Source organism: Haplochromis burtoni, unplaced genomic scaffold (genome assembly GCF_018398535.1).
Source record: "Haplochromis burtoni strain Fernald_Lab_line unplaced genomic scaffold, NCSU_Asbu1 Contig_31, whole genome shotgun sequence".
Classification (NCBI taxonomy): domain Eukaryota; kingdom Metazoa; phylum Chordata; class Actinopteri; order Cichliformes; family Cichlidae; genus Haplochromis; species Haplochromis burtoni.
In genome coordinates, this window is record NW_024582392.1 from 1321672 (window position 1) to 1344337 (window position 22666).

General features: G+C 40.2%; 1 protein-coding gene across 2 annotated transcripts in view; it reads left to right on the forward strand.

Moving 5' to 3' along the window:
• Nucleotides 1-1017: 1017 nt before the first annotated feature.
• The window catches only part of LOC102300254 (teashirt homolog 2), a 44508-nt gene continuing 22859 nt past the window's right edge, over nucleotides 1018-22666 (forward strand). The window contains exons 1-2 of one of the 2 annotated variants that reach the window (XM_005918817.3): nucleotides 1018-1555; nucleotides 1643-1811. In XM_005918817.3, coding sequence (XP_005918879.1) covers nucleotides 1772-1811 — 40 coding nt within the window. In that variant the 5' untranslated portion in view covers nucleotides 1018-1555; nucleotides 1643-1771. Of the gene's footprint in view, nucleotides 1812-22666 lie in introns of both variants that reach the window. The other variant, XM_014332547.2, reaches the window with a different exon arrangement.

Genomic DNA, 22666 nt, shown 5'->3' on the forward strand with positions numbered 1-22666 from the left:
TGAAATGAAGTCATCCATCAACTCAACTTCATATTTGATTAGGTCACGAGTTGCTTTTAAAGAGAAAGAGAGTCTTTACTATTATGCTCCTTAGTCATAGAGGATTAAGGCAAAGAAATGTTCGGTTTAAAGTGAATAAAGTTAAAAATGCCTTCTGAGATCGTTTCAGAAAAATCTGGCAACATACAAACCCCCTTCCTGGAAGTAGAGCAGAGCTACTAATATTTTTTTTCCTACCACTTTGTCACTTTTAGAAAATGGGATCAAATTAGAAGTAGAATAAAATGTCATGTTAGCAGTGGTGATGATTTTCTTTGTTTTATTCAGAAAGTAAAGTTTGTAGTATTTTGGAGTGTTGGTCAGGGAAAAAAAAGCAATGTGATTACATCAGTGTGAGCATTTTTTTTCTTTACTCTTTTCCCTCAGTTTGCAGACTACACTGAAACAAAAAAGTCAGTGTCACTGTAGCTTTGCTGCTTTTACTTTCATCATACACTTTATCAAGAAAATAATGGGCAGATTAATTTATAGTGAAAATATTCTTAGGTTGTAATTCTAAATTAAATAGTTGGTCATGTTTTCACTTGGATTGACGCCTCTTATTTGTAGCCATAATGAGAAGATTAATCAGAGATACAGGAAGGACTAGAGAACTAAGAGGAAGGAACTAAGTCTAATGTGATCTTTATGTAAACAGTGTCCTGAAATGTCAGTTTTTACTGTGTGTTTTGTAATTATCGATTCAGGACCCTTTTGTAATTTGAGTATCCACAATGCCATCGACATGGATAATCTCAGACCAATTACACGTTCATAGGGACTTTGTGAAGCATTTACAACACATATAAAGCATTTTTACATCAGGCCTCCAGAACTGCATTCAGCTTGGAAAGTATTAACCGAAACAAAAAAAAAAAAACAATTTTGTGCATTTTGATACTCCTGCAAAGAGCGGACTGTTTTTTGGAAGCAGGCTGTTCAGATAAGTAGGTTTATTCCAACATTCAGCGAGTTACTCGGTCAAACCCACACAATAACCGTGTGTCTGCGGCAGTTCATTCATATCTGCTGGAGATCTTACAAACTTGTCTTTCATCCAGCGAGCAAAGCGGAAGCTGCAGGAAAGGCTCTAAAAACAAGAAAAGCTGCATGAAAAGGCGCCGAGCACAGAGTGATAGAAAGCAGCAGCCCAGCAGCACACAGCCTGTGCTCCCGTCTCTTTTCTCTGGCCTCTGTTCCTTTAATAAACTCATGGTTATCTAGTGTAACAAATGTCTCGCTGCCATCATCAAGTCCAGGCGAGGAGGGAGGAGTTTTTAATGTTCAGTTTGTTCTATGGATCGATGTCTGCTGGCATCGCCTCTCCCCTCGCCTGCACCGTGCGTAATATACTGTACCATTACCAAACGCTTTTTACGCGCATTCCTAACACATTTTAGCCACCGAAAACAGCCTGCGGAACTGACTGACACGCGTCGATCAACATATGTGGCACTGATGGACACAAACGGATCGTGAAAGAAGAAGATTCGCAGCCCGTAGGAGGAAGAAGAAGGTGAAAGAACGATCCCGATTTAACATCTGTTTCCCCCCCCACCGCTCTCTCTAAAAACGATTCCTAACTGGATTTTTCTTTATATAGTGAGAGAGACTGAAGTAGTCGGAGAGCCACAATAAAGACTCACACACACTCTCTGTCTATGCATGGACTATCGTAGACCGCATTCAGTTTTCACCTGGGCACAGTAGTGAACTGCGACTCCAGAAAAAAATGCCACGGAGGAAACAGCAGGCACCCAAACGGGCTGCGGGTAAGAGATTTTTTTTGTCAAAAAAGAACCTGTTTTTAATACGAGTGTGAGATTTGCCGATATTTGTTTTACGATTCTGCGAATAGCGTGTCTACAACACAGGGTTTCCCTTTCAAACTTTTATCATGTGGGACCCCCGAAGAGATACGAATCAGATCCTTCCGTTTAGTAAGAGATTGTCCCGAGGAGCCCATGGAGCAGGTTTTCTATAAATGTACATGTGGCTATGGGTTACTATGTCCTGTAGAAAAGAACGTGAACGCAGATAAAGTGAATTTAATAATACGGAAATGAAACTAATTCTCATTTCACTCGGGACCTTCTAGAAGCCCAGTGAGGGGGATTCATCAGGGACCTCAGACACCAGTTTTTGGTATCAATTACTGTAAAAAGTCAAATGTTATAAAACAGTAGAGGAAGACTTGCAGCTTTAAGAGCACTTCTGGGATGATTAATTAGATTAATAATGGAAAACACTAGAAAGGGGGAAAGGAAGGACAATAAAGCCTTCTAGGTGCCCCCCACCCCTCCAAAAAAGAAAAAAAAATACTCATACCATGTCAAGGGGCATTTATTCATTCATTGATCAGAAACTTTCTTTGCCCATACTTTTTTTTTTAACCCTCTCTCACTGCATTTGATTTGACCCGCATGAAGTGTGGAGAGGGGCTGAAAGATGTGGAGCTGCTGGATCCGTAGCAGATGAACTCTGTATGAACTCTTCATAATCTTATGGACAAATGGAGAATGGGTTACACTCACTCACACACACTCTCTCTCTCTCTTACACACACACACACACACACACACACAGAGGCACCCATATACACTCCATCCTTGCTGCTGGCAGGCAAAACAGGATGTGCACACTTCCACAACACACACATTTTTACTTTTTGTGAAGCGGGGTAATCTAGTCAAATGCTTATGTACATTCTGCTGTTTTGTTAAAGCACACAAACGACGCTATATGGAGGCCCGTGCAGTGTGTGCTGGAGGCCAGCATGTTAGTTGTAAAACGGTTTTGTAAATGTTTGTGTTTACAGCTTCTCTTTTTTAATGCAGCACTGTAGGGAAGCTGAATCTCAGCGTTTCTATCCCAAAGGACCCCCTCAAAAAATACCACTAAACTTAATTTTTGCTTATAATATTTAAAAAAAAAAAAAACTAAACTACACAAAAAGGTCACAAATTACCTTTGACCACTTTTTAAGCAGCGTTAGCAATTGTGCTATTTAATGTAAATTATAATGTTCCCAAAAAGGCTGCCTCATTACGATCGAGCCGGTGCATTAAAACTAGATTGATCAAGGGTATTTCAGCGTTTGAGGATGCAATTACTTGGTTGTGGTGTGCTGAGAAGTTATCAGTCTTTATTATGGTTGCGGATGTAGCAACCAGATGGTGATTGTTCGCTGCCAATAATAGCGTCTCTTTATACCCGCTTAAGATACTGAGACCCTTATCTGCCCGGCACACTCTCAGTTTACACACACACACACACATAGACACTCGGTGCCATACAGTCACACACTAAATATTTTTCCCACATTTCAGTCGCCAAAAGCCCTCTTTTCTTAAAAACAATGCCCCCAGTTTTATTCAGAGAACTTTTGAGTAGATGCCTAAGTGATCCCTTTACACGCTCTCAGCTGCCTCGCCTGTACTCTGGTAAATGTGTCAGCCCTATAGAGAAATAAGCCTTCCAGAAGAGTTTCTTCATTGTTGAGGTAATTGTCTCCTCTTTGACAGGCACATTCATCAGTGGCTTAATGGTCAATCAAAAGTTGGCAGGCAGAGTGTTTTCATTCTTTCCTATCCACTACATTAGGAATACTTAATCAAAATGTCTCCCGGTAATGGCTGTGAAGAGTTCATGACTGACTGATCCGTTGTCTGTGCCGATAGAAAATTAACAGCTCGGCACTGGAGAGATGTGGGCCTGCAGATAAACAAATTGTGCATTAATATTTCATCTTCAAGACCTGGGATGTGCTATCAAGCGGTGGAATATTCCTGGGCTGTGTTGTCATTTTTCTCGCATTCTTTTTTTTTTTTTCCTCCTGTATTCTTGAAGGCTCTTTGCAGCTGTAACTCATTTCACTTGATGACTTTACTGGGGTTACAGAGAGTGACGACAAATTGATTACCTGGCAGAGCAAGAATGGAGCGAAGAGAGGCGCAGGCTGACAGTCATGTTATAATAATATGTTTAATGATGTGTGGAGGGGGAACAAGGAGAGAGGAGTATTGAAATAAGAGCATGGAAGATGCAAAGGAATAGGTTTCATTTTTGTAGGGCTCTTAAAGATGCAGTATCCCCCCCTTGGTAGGAAATAGTGTTTTGCAAGGTGTTGTGAGGGGGTAAAAAAAATCGCAATTTCCAGCTCGAGCATTTATTCAAAGGACATGCCGCACTCAGGGCTCTTGCATTCTCTACTGGGGATTGTATTATTAATAGGCGTATTTGTAAATGTGAGACCACAGTTGTATCTGATTTACTTCCTTTACATACAGGGTTTGTGTGGTAATTTAAAACGCCAATTACTCACCAGTCCGAGATAGGATGCACTAAACCTTTACTTTATTACTGAGAAAACATCACTAAGGCCGAGGCTATCAGGCTGCAGATTCCAGGATGAAATTTGTGTATCGGCTTTATATATGGTGTAAACGTAAAGCCCTATAAGTGCACGGGATGCATTTTTGAGTGAAGGGAGCCATATGTTATTTTGCGGCCGTGGGAGTATTCCTCTTTCTGTTTTTTACAATAGCTCTCTGCCTCAAACTGTTAGCCCAATTTGCTGTTAACAAGATAAATTGGAGAACAGACAAAGGCATTAAGTGTTGCAGTGCCAGCTAGTGACTGACAGCAGCTTGTGGGAATTGGCTAGCAGAAATTCCTCCTAAGTGGTTTGTTCAGAAAACATCCTACGATCAAGGCAGATGTTGTTTATCCAGTTTAGGTAGAAAAAGGAAGTCCATTTTGTATGACAAAAACTGCAAGGAAAATGGCAGCAAGTACAAGAGAGTCTTATTGTATTTTTTTAAAATCCCATTACTGCTCTCGTTCCTCTGTATTCACTCGCTTTTGTCTAAAGCCTTTGTACCGACTTTTTTCTGTGATTTTTCTTACATTTATTTGACTAATTAAGATTTAAAAGGAATGATGGTCTTGCTAGATTGAACTTTTTTCGATAATTTAACTGATCTCGTGTATGCCTGTTTTTTTATATTTATCCTGTGACTATGACTCTAGAGTACAGCTTTTTGACATACTGAGCTTCTCCCCATACTTGATACGGTTGCATCATCAGGCTACAAGTTAGGAATCCATGCATGGCACAACATATGGTGACTGCCCGACCCTATTACAGAGTACACCCCATAATCTTACATGGTTTTCCAGAGAAAAGACACAGTGCATGACGACAATGAGGCAAACCATCTTCTTGGCCTTGGAAATCATGTGATTGTTACTGCTAAAAAAAAAAAGCCTCCATGTGCCTTTTTTGTCATTTTGATACAGGAGATAATGAAAGTTTTTGCAGAATAAGATGAAAAACCTCCCCTTACAATAAAAAAATATGTAGTAGTCATTTTGTAACAGTGCTCATTCTGAGTGCAAAACTCTTGTTTGAATAGTTACCAAAGGATATTATCATTAGCACTCATTAAATCAGTGTATTTTTATGCACCATATCTCTGTGAATTTATTTCAGCAGGGCAAATATTTTGTTTTGATCAAATCCAGCCTTGAAATTTTGTTTTCTTATGAGCAAACCCGACTCTATGTGCACACTTTGTTGCAAAGCTTGCAATTCTCTAACTTGCAGCCGCTCCCCATAGAGATATCCTTTAATAACTTTCTCCTCATCAGCTAGTTTTCTTGCTGTATATTCTCGCCACGGTGGGGGGAAAGAAGGGAGGGGGGGTAGGATCAAGTCAGGTGGTTCCAGCGTGAACTCGTTGCATTTTCTCCTGCGTGCTAGTTAGTTGACAGGTGTAGATGGCTAATAGTTTGGGAAGGTTTTTGTTTGCGTGAGAGGCAGACAGTGTGGTGCACTGTCTAGGTGATAAGAACCAAGACTCCTGTGCCCTCCAGCACAGTGATCTCTCTCCTCCGCGCTGCGCTCTCTCCTGTGTGGAAAAAACAGCCTGTTATGATTGGTCTCAAGGCAAGTGCCTGTGCAGTGTTGCACCTCTCTACAGCAACTGCTCATTCACCTTGCCTTCCCTCAGAGACCTGCACTAGTTTCCAGGCAAATGACACAATTTGATATGCCGTTGGGGTGATTCATGTGGATAATGTTTCCATGTGATCATCACTGCAGAAAAGAGACTATTTCTTGTTATGTTTTTTTTTTTTTCCTCATTAAGTCTGACAATAACTGGAATATTGGGAGAGTTTATTGCAAGGAGGCTAAAACTCATTATTTCTGCTAGACATTCCAAGTACAAAAGAAATTATGTTATGGTATTTTGTCCAGGTCCCTAAAGATGTAATGATTTACAGAGGAAAATAGGGAGGAGACTTTATAGCTTTGGTTGTTCATTTATGTGGATTTAGAGGATAAGAATGCAAGGCGAGTTTACATTTAATACAGTAGCACTGAGGACCTGGTATTGATTACACAGAGGAGGTATGGTGTGTCTTATATGGTTTATGGTAAAGCGGACTGCAGCTCATATGCTTCGTATTATTGTAATGATATACATTCCTACCATAGTTTATGCCGCTTTGTCAGGACATCATCTGTGTCCACGCAGAGTCGAGAAGATGTAAGTGAAGAAATCCATCTTGTAGTTGTTGACCTACATGTGTAGTCAGTCAGAGAGCATACGTGTCGGCCATATGGTTAGGAGGTTTTTATATACAATCACAGCCGGATCAGGTTAACCTAACCTGAGAGGCTTTTCAAAGCTCTTAACATATTATGTTTCTTAAAAAGAGGTCCTCTCCAGATTTAAAAATCACATCTGCTCAGGTTTCAGGGGTGGGGACCATCTGGGGTTCCTGCGCTGCTTTAGCTCAGCAGCAACGTGGCTGATAGTTTCAAGCAGAGAAAGATCCCCATGTAGATGTTTTTCACCGGTTCCTGTGTTAAAAGTTTACTTTAACTTATATCATATATCTTACAGTGATGTAAGATGCCCAGTAATGAATGAATATGACATTTCGCTTCAATATGCAAGCACCAAAAAAAAGAGAAAGCATTAATCTTAAGTTATCCGCGGTGTACCTGATTTGCTTCTTATCAAATCCTTAATGAGCTTCAATTAAGATTTATTATGCAAATTAACCCTCGGCTGCTACTGACTGCAGGAGCAGGAGCTATGACAATATTGTGCTAATGGTGTGATCTGTAACAATTACAAAGGTAAGCTGCCTTCACAGTGCATGCTCCACGAGCCTCTGAGAGGTCAGACCACTAAATATGCGTTCAGGTGTTCTGGAGGTTTGGAAAATTGTTTATCAAGTCTTTATTAATTAGTCTTTTAGATAGCAGTAGATAGAGATGAGATTGTTTCCCTGATATGCGATGTGTTCACAAGCATTGCTGCTGCTTATAGCTGCTTGTTTTTTTATAAAGTGTTTGCCAGTATATGTATTTATTTAGCTAAACTTAAACAAAGGAAGGCAAAGGGTAAAGGAAATCTGAGACTGTAAACCAAAATAAGTTGACAGAGCTTAAAAAATAGGCAGCCAGCTGTATTTATTAAAAATGAAATATTTTCAAAATAAAAAAAATATTCAGCTGTTTGATTCCAGCTAAAATCAAATGCTCATTAACTGAGACTATTTCAGTGAATATTTCTCTCTCTCCGCCTCTTAAACACAAAAATAAACGTGCGGCATTGTTATTCCAACACTTAAGGCCTGGACAGGTAATGTGTCTAATTATCTCATCAAGTTAATTAGTGGAATTAATATTCATTACTTTTTGCTCTTGCGTTTGGAGCTTTCTTTTCACATTGAAACGAATGTCAAAATGTACACGTGCTGGTCATCAACTCAGCAACTTCACTCGTGCTTTTACAAGTTAGCTGTTCTGACTCAAAGATAATCAAATCGTAAGCTAGACACTAAATATCCCGTGGGGAGAAAAACAAAGAGCTCGGAATGACAGAACATCGTTAATGTCCATAATCTGCTCTGCAAACCCAGAACCTTATCAAGAGGCCCGCTCTGGACCCTGCAGTATTCATCCACAGTATGGAGCATACCACCCACAAACACGCACCAAATAAGCACAGTGATGTACACTTCTAAGTGGTAATTACCTTATTAACTCAAAAAAGAAGAAAATGTCACAAGAAACTCTACATATTTATGTTAGTTGGTTTTTTGTTTGTTTGTTTTCATTTCATTTTTATTTAATTACTTTGAGTGGCTGGGTTTACCTTCACCTTTACTGAGCTACACATTACAAGCAAAATTCAAAATGCTGGCATACAGCCAGGCTCAGTGGGCATGGGTTTCATTTGAACTCTGGATGGGACACATTAGTCAAGGTCCTGGTGGTCCTGCCACTGGAAATTTCAAACAGTCCGTTTCATGCATTCCAGCAAATCTGTATGTACAAAATTTTCCATTTTCTGCATTCATGTAAAGGGAATTTTTCTTTATTTATATAAACAAAATACATATTTTAACAACTATACCAAATAAATTGCAATTATTTATCATCGTTTAAATAATCCTGAATCCTAAGACACTCTAAATACAGGCCTGATTCACTCTTCTGTCCTTTTTGGTGTATTTTGTTGGGGGAATCAAATAGTTTTAACGTGCATGTGGCACCTATTCATATTTCATGATTATCTATTCATGAGCAAAATTTCTGCTCATGTTAAAAATCTCTGCACGATGAAAACATGTGGCACATATGTATCTGTGTTTTGTGATCCTCTTTGTGGACTCTCAGTAGCATTACATGTATTATTTCAAAGTAAAAGTCTGTGCAAACGCATTTCTTCTAAATATTAAGGAGGATGCATCTTTTGTGCCTCCCCCCGACTGAAATCCACACCTGTGCCACAGCCTTTGAGGTTATGACCAGAGGAATTGCTGCTGGACACTTTACTCTAGCACTGCATGAAGTTGTGAACCTTGCACCTTGTGTAACTTCATTTACCACGAGGCTGATGGCTTCCTGACAGCTTTATAGCCTACGTGTTTTATGAGTCGTCATGCAGCACAATTACATAGGAGCTAATTTGATGAATCAAGTCAATGTTCTGCCGGCTCTGTTGACCTTGGTGGCCCGTGATCGTCCGTCTCTCTTCAGGGGTCATGCAGAGGCTTTCGCATTTTGTACTATTCGGTTACAGTTAGGCAGACAAAGAAAAATAGAATTAACTCACACTTCTTATTATTGCCAATCAAGATTTGTAATGAGAAATTTTCTTGCCTTGTTATAAATGTCTTTGGTAAACTTTCAAATGAATCAGTTAATTAGCCTATTTTGTATTCCATCGTATTGGAATGCAAAATGATTCCTGTGTTTCTGATCTTTTTCGTTTTAATACACATTATATAGACTCGGTTGTGGAAAACAAGCTGAAATGTCATTTGGAGGTATTTTGTAATCTTCATTCTATAATTAACTGCATTTAAACACTTTAAATTGTCTAATTTATACCGATGTGTTTCAGTGGCATGACCGCAGGGATCGAATGCCCAAAAAGCAATAAAAGACCTGGCCACAGTTAAGATGGAATAATATAATTTGAATTTTTGTGGATTTTATAAACTATCAAAACATCCCAAAAAATCTGCTGAAGTCAAACTGTTTTATATTTGAGTAACCACACACTGGTTAGACTATCAGACGGTTTAACGAGATTTAATCAAATGATTTTAATGGTCCTCTTACGTATTACTTGTTACAGATACAGAAAGCTTAAATTATAAATTAAACACATAATGTAAAGTGGTGAAATAATAACTCATATTAGTCCCACTGAATTAGAAACCAGACAGCACTCTCATGATTCTGTGTTCTTAGTGCTTTCAGTGACGTTATCTAACAAACTCTTCTCGCACTAGAAACACTGATTTAGGGGAGTAGAAACTTCAGCTTGCTAATTAGCACAGCTTTCAAATGCTGAATGGCTCATTTGACAATTTTTGTTAGCAGTAGACACGTTTTAATGTCAAACTGAATGTAAAGTGACAGGAATAAAGAGTTTGTTTTTTCTTCGTGGCGGGGGGTCCAGTGGATCATGCACTCTATTAAACACATTACCATTCGGCCCCGTGACACTTTGAGGTGCAGATTGGCTGAAACCTAAACGTGGTCGTGAATAAAGAATGACAGTAAAGTTTCCACTTTACTGTGTAACTAATATTTCGCTTGTTTTTTTTTAATTATTATGGTGATATTTCTATTTTGCGTTATTAAAACGGTCCCCAAAAATATTGTCAAATAAAAATCAATCAGTAAAGTGCTTCATTTTTCTCCACATACATAAAATTTGTCTATTTTTGTCGACTGAGTAATATTAGCCACAACCTAAGCATCCTGTAAATCTTTACAGAGCGCTAAGAAAGAATTTCCTTCTTGAAAGCATCACCATCATCATCACGGGAGACTCCAAAAGTGGAAAAAATCAGAAAAACACAAGTGTTTAAAAAAAAACCTTGGAAGCAGATACTGTTTACCTGTTTGCCATAAAATTAAGAGACATTGCTTGGTAAAAATACCAAACATTTTCTTTGTTTTAGCTTTACTGCTGTACCTAAACAGTGCCTGAGACTTGCACGGCATCGTGTTAAGAACCTTCTCCTTAGGGCTGTGCCTGCCTGTTTGTGTCTACAGTATGTGCTGAGCTAGTCTGTTGAAACAGCTTAATTGATACTCATTAAACAGCAGTGACAGCTTAGGTATCCATGATGAATGTTGAATAATTCTGTTGTACTTACAACTTGATTAAGGAGAAGCACACAACATGTCAGTGTTGTAGCCTATGGCTTGGTCTGTGTGCACTTACCAGCAATGATTTCTTATTGCTACCTGCAGTCTGCCTTTAAGTTAATCTCAAGCGTTTGTGTGTGTGTGCCTGAAATAAACAAGTTTTCAAGCACTACATAAACAAGTATTAGAATTTCGCACGAGGATTAAAAATAGTTTTTACTTCATTTGACTTTGATTGTGATAGATTTTGCAGAGAGTGCAACACCAACCAATATACTTCATCTATAAATGTGAATAATGTTGACTTTTCTTTGTGTTTATTCAGCCACAGTCTGGCATTTTCATACAATAATAAAGTCAATGGATGTCAGGCAGATGAAAAATGTGCATCTTGTATTATTTCTGTTAGAAATTAAAGGCAATTGGAATTGGTTCAAAATTGACTGTCTTTGTAATGAGTGCATGACGAATGGTATAATTTAGAGAAGAAAATGAATGCTAGGGAACCAAAAATATTATTCTGCGGCATTTTATATGCTGTGATATTCCATGAAGATGAACTAATTTCACTAAATACCACATAAAATCTACTCATAATATTTTTCTACAGTATCATAAAACAGTGAGGATCAGGTCACCGGGGCAGATTCAGATTGAGGCAGATTCTCAAGTTAGTGTGATTTGATTTTTAGCGCTGTCTGTTTGTCTTTCTGTCAGCTGCTTTACGCAAAAACTACCCGCCCGAATTTGATGAAACCTGGGGGAGAGGTGGATTATGGGAGAAGAAACAGCCTATTACATTTTGGGTTGGATCCACATCACTTTCTTTTAAACTGGGAGACTAGGCACTGGCTTTGGTATCGGTCTGTGCTCTCTAAGTACCCTTCTAGGGTTTTGTTTGTTTGCTTTCTTTGACAGCCTTGGATGAATAAAAAAAAAAGCTACATTAAAATCCTTATCATTTTCAGATTTCGAGGCCTGCACAGCTTCTCAAATTGCTGACATCTGATTAAACCGACGTTCTGTTCCCATAAGAGAAAAGAAGCCTTTTCTCCATTTTGAGAGTAGATGAAAGAGGGGGAATTTCCGCAGAGGATGGATTTACAACTTTATCCTCACATGATTAATATTACACAGGGAAGTCTTTGTACAGGAAGCAGCATGTCTAATTATGGTCCAACTGTGTCTTGACTGAGAGCAAACAAAGAGGAACTGCACTGACACGTCACACAAACGGTTCATGCGGGTGCGGGGTGATGTCATCGTCACCCAGATTTCATGATGCTAAGCCCACAACTGATTGAGCAACGGCAGAAGTCTGGCTTTCAGTATACTACGTCCAGCTGGCGACTGCCTCCTAGAAACTCTGTGGGCATATGGGTTTAGCTTCAATAAAACCCACGGCCGCCGGTGACGTGCATTTCCTTCTTTTTCATGTTTTCAAGGTTACGCATTTCCACCAAACACATAACCTCACCACTTATGACCTCACTGATGATAACTACAGTATGTCTACATTCGCCGTACTGTTAGGAGCAGATGCAGATTCATCACGCTCGCCCCCTCTGCAAGAATTCCAGGGACTCCATGTCCTCCCACGTTTGCCTGTTCATCATATATCTCAGCCCAGACATTCAAGAGGTTGCTAGCCAGGCCAGCCATAAGTCTTCCTGTCCATCAGGACGGCACCGTGTTTCTCTGCCTGATTTTCAGCTGTTACTTGTAAACCAGAACAGCATTCTTTAGATTAACAGAGTGACAGGGAGGCCTCTAAAAGCAAACTATAATAGTATGATATGTTACAGTCATATTTTATGGCTTTTAGTGTGTGAGGTCGTGCGTGTGCGTGTGTGCAGACAGATCAGCTTAAGGATCTAATAGGCCTGCATTGCACCTCGGGGAGTGTAGAAAATAATGGTGCTGTGTTACTGCTGTTTATCATTAGGTTGATAATGATAACACGTGCACAGCGCAGGAAACCTGGCCGCACCTGGTCATCGTCACAAGTGGACATCACGTGTGAGGTTATTCTTCTCATTCTTTTAGTTTGTTTTTTAATATTTAATATTTTATTTTTGTCATGAAGTGTGTCTGGCTGCAAAAAAGTCAATGATATAGAACTAACTGTCAAAATAAGTTGTGTTCAATCCAAAACCGCTTAAGGTGTCAAGGACACGTTTTCCTCCCTCCCATATCCTGACAAACATTGAGTCAGCAATTGTCTGTTGTATTTTCAGTACTCTCATGCCACCCCCCCACCCCCACCCCCCAGGCCATTTTAAAGTTGTAGAAAGTGGTCATTTTCTCTGTGTCAGTGGGAGGTCAGTGCTGTGGCAGTCAGCAAAGCTATTCGGTCTGGTGAAACAGAGTCTGTTGGGAACCTTAAAGACATTTTGTCCGGTGTAGTCGCCTCTCACTGTGTGTCTTCACGCCTGTCTCTTTGTACTCCTTGTGCTCGTAGAAAGTCTAAAAGAGCTCGAAGCATTTGTTGGATTGCTTCCAGAGCTCCAAACTTTTATTCTTGACACCTAAGACTACCCAGCTGTCAATTTTAAACCTGCTTATTAAACTGGCATATATGAATCTTGTCGAATATTTCCATTTGCACGGCTTTACTCCGTCAGTGTGGTCATTTGTCCTTGTGTCAAAACTACTTCTTGTTATACCCAGCTCCTATTCAATCTGAATACCTACCTGTCCTTGCAGCTCCTTGTGTTGGTGACTGACATGTCCTCTCTATGCTGCGTACTGTATCCCTGGTAACTGTCGCCTGGGGCCCACTCACTCATCCCTAAAATGTAACAGAGGTCACACACAGATCATTGCTTTAGCCAAAGGCCCTGACTTTAATACAGAGTGACCTGCACAGGACACAGCGGTACAGCAGCTGGTCAGTGATGAATCTGGAAACCTGCTCCATCATCAGTATTATAGAGAGTTTGATTGTGTGGAAACCTGACCTGGATGAGAGTGAAAAGCAATCCAATAGATGAAATACTAACATTAATATAATATTATTTTGATATCAAAGAAATATTAAAAAATAAATAAGACAAGATTTGGTCACCTACTAGTGAATATTTATTTGCTTAAACTATGAGTAACTACAAAAAAATCTTCTGTATTGTACAAACCACGCTGACTTAAAATAGTTATATTACCCTGATTCTGTCCAAAAGTATTTAAAGGTGACCGCTTTGTAGTTGCAGTTGCTCATGGTACTAATGGCACACTAAGTAAGCCATGTCTGATTAATTAACTAATTAAAGCTGAAGATATCAGTTGTCATCTAAGTGATCCTTTTGACAGCTCCCCATCTGCACTATAGCTAAAGAGCTAACATTAGTTAACGTTGTAACTGCACAGATTGAGATGTTAAACGAAGGCTCAGCATTACATGTGTGGAGATCCAGATTAAAAAAATTACATTTTTAGGTTTATATCTATTTAAGAATGTCATCGACTGTTGTTTAAATACTGAAAATACACAGTGACATGAAAATGATGCACTCTCTGTGAAATATTGAGACGGGACTGATTAATTTTAAACATTGATTAAAAAAACCCAAATACGCAGGTTAAGTGTTTAAGGTGGAGCTGATGCTTACGTGGTTAAAATCTTGGGAAATTCTCCAAACTTTTCAGAAAAGCAGTAGTATTGTGACTTCTGCTTGTTTTCATAGGTTTGGGTTTTTCAGACCCGATGCGGTCTTCCTCGGTCTATTGAAGTGACAGAAATATATGTTTCAAGCATTTTTTAATTTCACATAACTTTTCCTCCCACTTTAATTTCGACATGCCCGTAACAGTCACCGAAGAAAGCCAGCCGGTATTTTCCATATGTGCGAGATCTTCGAGTAATCTATAACCTTTGGTACAGCACTGGCTTGCGGTTTGAGTGGGGTCAACATCACCCTGCCCTTGTTGCTGTCTAATCAGTGTGTGTGTGTAGATGGTGCTGTAGTGGAGGCGAAAGCAGTGAAAAGAGACATCTGCTTCAAAACTTCTTTGAAGAAGTTGTTTTGAGCCTTCTGCACCTCCTTTCTGCATAGCCTCGCCTCTCATACTCCCTTGCTTTCTGCAAACTCCGTCCACATATTCCCTCGCCTCCTGGATGTGACACCATCTGTCCATGTGAGCCAAAAACCTACGCAAGTCCTTTCGAAGTTTGTTAATCACTCGTCTTCTTTCATGTACGTTTGGCTCTTACGTCAGCGCACCGTAATCTCGTTCTTGCCTAACTGCCATTGTGACCACACAGAGTGCAGACAGGGCCCATTTTATCTCACGCCATGAATATTTCCTAAACCTAAACAAACAGCGACGGAAAATGGATATAACAATAAAAGAAAACTGGAAAGTAGTTTAGTAAGTACTTCTAGCTGTTAGCAACAGGAAGATGGCGCAAATGACCTTGCATGCTTAAATGGCATTAAACATCCCATAAGTAACCTCATCATTATGAAAAGTTGTTACATTACACTTCATCCATATCTTATTTTGTAATTTCATCTTATGAAATGTAGTTTAGCTCAGTCCTTTTACATGCTGCATGTACTTTACCGCCTTGAAATCTGTTCTAATCCCTAACCAGGAATTCCCATCTCCCTCAGTGAATTAGCTGTTGATGTGGCGGATCAGTTTTACCCAACTTCCAGGGGGCGTCCTGACTCTCCAGCCTCACTGAGGCTGAGACTGATCTTCGGCTGCTGCCTCAGTGTGTCTAAACACTTCTATTTTTCTAAAGCCTCGCCTGCCACATCCTCACATGGCACAGCGAGGCGAATAGCACTCGTTGGTGCTATATGACTATTTACAGAGTGTGATAACGAAATGTATCTCTTCATTCTGAGACTTGTGACTGAGGGTGACTTTGTAGTGTTTACACAGCTACTTTCAGATTGTCCCGCTGAAATATGAGAATTAACCTGAGGTGCCACACGGGACTGTTTTAGTTGGAGCTTATTGATATCTTTGTGTCTTTAAAAAACACTCTTTGTATCAGTCGGATTTCTACTCATTGAAATTTAGCTCGCTAAGAGAGAGATGTTGCAAGGGTCTTTAACTCATCAGCCTCTGAGCGCGCAACCTTTTTGTATGTATGCTTTCTTTCTTTGAGTTGTTCCTGGGTTTTTGCATGTGTTACAGTTGTGTTTGCATGTGTTTCTTACATGCTTCATGGCAGCCCTCACACCCTGGCAGCGACCCAGCTGAAAAGTTCCGGTACTGTCCAGACGCATCCTTTAGGGACCTCATCAGCCCCTGAATTTCCTTCCCCTCACGCCTGAGGGCATCCATATTCATTTCCTCCTCTGATTTGGGGAAAATGATGAAAGGCTGGCTTTTTTCCCATCTCTTATTTCCTGCCAAGGTTGCCTGCATTTTAATGCGACGTAAATCTGCAAAGACCTGCAAACATGCTCCCATTTGGACATGGCCAGTTCCATGTTATTAGTATCATGCCATATCAAAAAAAAAGGAAGTCCCAGGGTTGTTAATGTTATTGTAATACGATTCCTTAAAACTTTAGTGCGCATCAGTACGATAATCCATTTTGTTATAAATCTAGCTCGTAGTTAGGCTCAATTACTCCAATTTCACTGTAAGCTGTATTTACCTGTCTTTTCCATAGGTCTGTTTCTCATAAAATGAACATTTCATTCACTCCTAAGTTATGAGTGCTGGATGATATCATGGAGATAACTGCACTGGTTTGAAATAAACCTGTGATTAAGCTGGTGGGTGGGTATTTACTCTTACCGGAGACAGGAAATGAATGTTAATGAAAATAACAGTCGCGTACAGTAATAACCCAACTCTGTAATTATTGGCATGCTTTGATGATGCCATATATACTCAACACACACATGCGCCTACTTAACTAAACCTCAGGTAGACTATTAGCTCCACTAGCAGGATCCTGCCCTCCGCTATGCACAACAGTGCTCAGGGTGGGGAGGCCTTGCCCAATGAAGGAGCGGGCTTTCAGTTGCCGAGACAACCCTAAACACACATGTACACAAAGGAAAGGTCCCACTGTGAGAGAGGATCATCTCCACCTCTGGCTGGATAAAGAGCGCTCCACACACTGGAATGCACTCCTGCCCTACAGGCGTATGCAGCAGTGTGTATATACAGTTCGCAAGCATCCCACACACCATTCATGGAGTTTATACTTACACCCAGAATGCTGTGTTTGTGTTTCCCTGTATTTAACAGTAAAGCACATTAACAGGTATTAGAAAAACAGCACTGTGTTTTACTTGAAATACGAGGTGAGATTCTAGCTCCTAATAACAAATCTGAGATTTGTACCAAACACAGGAAGTCGACCGTAATAAATTATTAATCACGAAAAGCTGTTTTCAGACATTTAAAAAAAAAAGAAAAAAAAGAATTATTATTACAAAATTGAATCTGAAGACTTGCCGTTTTGTCTCGTGTCGTCACCGCGACAGCTCACTCTCAAAGATGGCACTTGATGGTTTTCACTAGTGAATTTAGAGCGCTCAGAACTTCATCCGTATTGTTTGGCTTCAAATCTGGGCCACATATGATAACAGAATTATCCCTCTCTACAGTAAGCGTGTGGAAACTCATGCAACGGTCTGTCATCTGAGGTCTGCAAGATGCAAAATAGCTTGTGGCTGTGGGTGTCTGATAGACCTCGGTTTCTTTTATGGTGCAGCTTCAACTCTACGCAGAGAGAGTGTGGGCATGTATCACTCTGACCCAAACACACTTTTAATGCTGACTGGTGCAGCAAAGTAGTTTGTGTATTGCAGCCGGTGCCTCTTTCACCATGAGTGCAGGTTATATTTTGGTGGACGTGGTGTCACCTGTGCATTTATATAATGCCTTTTCAGAAAGTTAATACACTTTGTGTGGCTGCGGAGGCTGCGCTTTTGTTAAGAGTGTTTGAGCGGTCGGAGCCAATTAAACTGTTTTAAATGGGTTAACTTTTTCCACATTTCTTTACATTAATAAAATTCTTACTCTAGGCTGTGCAGGTCAAGTTGCTCCAGGATTACACACACACATATATATATATCTATAAAGGAACTTAATGTTAGGCCATCTGGAAAATACAGCTTTTAAAGAGGGTGAGTAAAACTTAAGCGCTGCAAAGGGACACAATTCAGCTAATTGTAAACAGCTGCAGGTGATATCACCCTTCAGACTACAGACAAAGCAGGGGTAAAAAGTCCTACTGAAAAGCTCTCAATTTAAAAGAACACTGCAATCCAGTCTATCCTACTGAGGAAAATATAAAGTGTCTGTTTTAACAATAAATGTTACCAATTTACTCTGTCCTCAAGTGACAAATGTTTTTTTTTGCAAACATTCAGGCTTTTGCACTGCAACATCCTACAGGCAGAAACCCCTACTGAAAAGCCCATTAGAATCAAATGAATGTCAAATTCTGCTAAGTGTTTGCACATGACAAACATCTAACATGGCTAATTGCAGATAAGTGTCAGGGTGAAATGTGTTTTGAGCCTAGGATGGTGCAAAATGGCGTTGTGTATTTCTGTTTTAGTATAGTAGTGATAAAGCCGAGGTTTGGAGCAAATGTGCCACGAGATTTCCTTTAGAAAAGCAGAAACGTTTGTCTGCATCTTCAGTGTTTGTCAGCGTTGAGTCATTGTGGTTGTTAAGGTCATTTAAGAAAGAGCAAAGTTAAACGCTTCTCATGTCTCATGACCGACATCTGCATTTCTTGTGAAAATAAAAAGAAAGGCACATACTGCACAGACTGTTTGTAACAAGAAAACAAGTCCTGGATTTATTTTCCTTACACATTCGGTGCATTATGAATTAGGGTGTCTGCAGGTTATGAAACAATTTATTCATTTCCCTTAAAAAGGCCTCAGAACCTGTTAAATTTTTTAAATTTTATTTACCAAGATCTTGATTTCTTTTTCTCTTGCCTAAAGGCAACAGAGTTAGTTAAATTTTTTTATGTGTCAACTGTCAAGTGACATTACACATCCATACACTTCATGTGAGCCTGGTGTGATCGTTGATTGTCTGCACACGAGTCTGTTCGGTGCTTTTTTTATTTTGCTCCTGCTGCCAGCTACAATAGCAGCTCATTAACTCATATATATGTAAGTATGTGTCACATCTTCCAAAACTTCACCAAACTACTTTAATTGGTTAATCCAGTTAAACATTATCGGAGTGTAGGCTACGCTTAGTGAATAATTATATATAGATGTGAAAATTGGATGTAAAAAGTCAATATGTTTGTTGTTTATTTAAATAAATTACAGGCCTTATTAACGCTACTTGGAATTAGTTGGAAAAAAAAAACATTTTTTTTTGCAATTAGTTGATTATTTGATGATCAGAAAACTATAATTATATTAATAGATTCGTTAAGCAAAACATTAAAAAAAAATCCCCCTGCTGTGATTTGCAGCTGTTACTCTAATGCTATTTGAATTTTGAATAATTGATCACTTAACCAAAGCAGTTTAACAAATAGATTCACCGTCGTGCAGCCTTAGTCTGTTACAGTTTTTTTTGTCTCAGCTGTAATGACTCCCCGTATTTCACATTGTGTTCCCGTGTCTGTTTGTGCTGGAGTTGTAGAGCTTCCAGTGCTGTAGTAGTGCGACTGGGCACCATCTTGTGTCCTGAGCAATAGCAGCAGGCTGTTCCGTGGCAGCACACCAGCTGCCTGTAGTTTAGGGGAAGAGGCACTGGGCTGGCCTATCTCAGATTTGGGTCTCTGAGTTATTGACCCTCGTTGATAAACCCCTCTGAATGACACGGGCATAATTCAGCCTAAAAGTTTGCACTGTCACCGGGATGAGCTCACTGTCTTCGCTGAATATATGGGTGCAATTTTCGAAATAGGTTTATAGCAATTCTTGAGAGAGGAGGGCGAGATAGTGATATTACTGACTTTATCACTGCAGCTGAGCAGCATCTAGCACCTCGGTATCTCTCTATCCCTCCACTGTAGAGCGGTGAGGGATCACAAAGCACATACATTGTCTGTATTACTAAAGCAAAAAGAAAAAAACAGAGTCCAGCTCCTAATGGGGGGGCAGGGAAATGATATGTCATTATAACAGTAATGCTCTATTATCCGCTCTTATCATACACTTACATGTTTTTTCTTCCCTCTGGTTGGGTTTTACATTTACTTTAGTTGTATCCTAACTCAATAAATGTTGCATTGTTTGTCTTCTTGCAAATGGATCTTGCTCAGTGGCTATCTGGATAAGCATGTGGTGTGTGGTGCGTTTTATCAGATGGACAATTTGCTTTGAATTAGTATTCAAGTGCAGTTTCTTATGTTGCCATTAAGGGCTCACTTTACTGATTTCCTTCTCAAGTGATATAATATGTGATCTAATGTGTAATTTAAGGACGTGATCAAATTTTGTTCAAACTTGTCTGATAGATGTGATTTTCAGTGTTCCGTCTCTATATTTATCCTAAAAATGACTTCTTGAAGTGAGTGAAATAGAATCACACTGAATGTAATTAAATAATGTGAGACTTGTTAAGCAATAGACAAAATAATGAGTCATTCTGTCTATAAACTGCACCTTTAATCCCATTTAATTTTTTCCCCCTCCATCAGGCTGCATTCTTAATGTATTTTGTCAGTGTAATGTGAACAGCTCATTGTTGAAAATTCACCGAATCTCTTTTCTTCCTTCTTCCTTTTTTCGTTTCACGTGTGGAGACAGAACCTGAACCCATAAGAATCTAATATACTGAGCCCAGTATAGTGCATCCCATAAATTGATTTTGACCCAGCCTTTGAACAAAAGGAACACTGTTGCATTGCCATCCGCGGCTGATGCCACTCCCTCTTTGGCTCACGCTGAATACTCTCCTTTAATAGTGTGATGGGTGGTAGCTGACTGAAAAAAGTGCCTTATTTAGTTGGTTGGGGAGAGGTAGGCAGAGCAGGGATGGGGTTTCTGTGACTGGCACCGATCAATCACTCTGTGAGGGGAAGCTAATGAAGCAGGCTATGGTTTATTAAAGGGTTAGCAGAGAAAAGATTACTGCAGGGCCCAGGCTTCCCAGAAGCCCAGTGAAGGAGGATACAGTGCATCGCTAATGGTTAGGGGCTAGCCGTAAAGCAATCAAGGTGTTTACTATAATCTGGCTCCTATTATGTGATCTATTATGTGGGTGTGAATAAAGACGGTGTTGAAATGTGTCTTTTGGTTGAAGTTGAAGACAAAGCAAACATTACAGCGCTAAAAATCTTGCTGTTTGCGATCAAATTGACACAATCTGGGGATGCCAGATTGCAAATTTATGGTATAGAAAACACAATCTTTCACAACATGTGACCTCTGCCAGTTTGCCGTTGTTTTGGCATTTGAAAATAGAGCCCTGATTTAAGGCAAACACTCGTCGGATGAAGTCAGTAAAATAACCTTATTCTGAAGAAATATGAGCACGGTGAAACCGAGGCACTCTCTCAGATAGTTTGAAAGACAAATGAGTAGCAGGGGAGTGAAAAATGCAAAGCAGATGTTTTTCTCACCGTTTTTAATGGCAGCAAGACATTACTGATGCCATTACAGAGACCTTTTATGGCTTCTTTTAATCCCCTGGCCTGCCTGAGGAAAGGAACCCCTTGTGGTGCAAAGTAGCCTCTTTACTTCGGAACGACAATTTGAACCCATTTCCAACTCACTTCCCTAATCTGCCACAGGGTTTTACATGGCTTCCTCTGTAATTATTCTGCTCTGAAATCAAAGGTAAAGAGGCATTAAAATGCACCTCCTAGGTAAACATATGCTGCTCATCATATAGGGCTTCACTCAAAAGTGTCTTCAGTAACAAATAGTTCCAAAATCCTGCAGCTTGGGCATAGCTTTGCCTCCCTGCTGCAACTTATTTCGGTCATTTGGTTCACATTTTCAAAACAAAGCAATGCCTTATAATGAGATCCGATAACTGGCTTTTAACTCCGGTTGCACATTGGAGGGCTTGATTTACATAGAGTGTAGCGGCCGTTGTCTGCTTCGTGCATCAGGCCCAACCTGTAAAGCTCAGAGGAGCACTTACAGGGGTCTGGTTAGGGGCTAAAAATGAGGAGGAGATGAACTATATGGCTCCGTCCCGCAGTCCAGCCGACAGTATATCAGCGGAATCGCAGCTGCATGGGTGTGTATGTGTGAACGCTCTGCCCATAAATATCTCCCCCAACCCCAGCCCCCCCCCCTCAACCCACCCCAATGGGGCCTCTCTGATGGTGATGGCGAAAGGATGTCGCTGTCTGGGTGATTGAGTGCTGCTGGTCCTGGCCCTGGGCACATCCCTGCGCTCTGAGCCCAAGTGGGAGGCCTACTGCTGAGCGCTGGCCTGAAGGGACTAGCCTGAAGGCGAGCAGCCGCACAGCAGCAGGATGTGCCTCTCCTTCTGTCTCTGACAGAAGAACACTAACTTGGTGTAACAGCTTCATTCGCTATTACCGGAACAGGCAGTGGAAAGTATTTAATTAGCCTAATGTTTTTAGTTTTAAAGTAATCTATCTATATGATGTATCTTATATTTATATATACATGTACAGCAGCCTTATCTGAACTTGCACCCCATCTCTCTAAGCCGTTGTCATCCTCGCTCACTCAGAAATCTGAAATAATCAAGGCGCAGTAATTAGCCTCACTTGCTGTATTGTAATTGGGGGCAGAAGGAGGTTGCTCACTCTATATTTTTCCCCTCTTTGGTAATTGCAGACTTTAATGTGCCCTCTGTTTAATTTCTATATATGTACACATATATGGAAGCTGGTTCCCATAGATGCCGCTGTTATTTCAATGCCGTGGCTCATGTGCCTTTCATCAGTCATCAGAAGCTCCAGCGTTTTTGAGAGAGGGGAGAGTTCATTTTGGAAACCCACTGTCTATTCCCTTTTTGGGTTTCAGTGCCGTCAGCCTTCCCACTGCC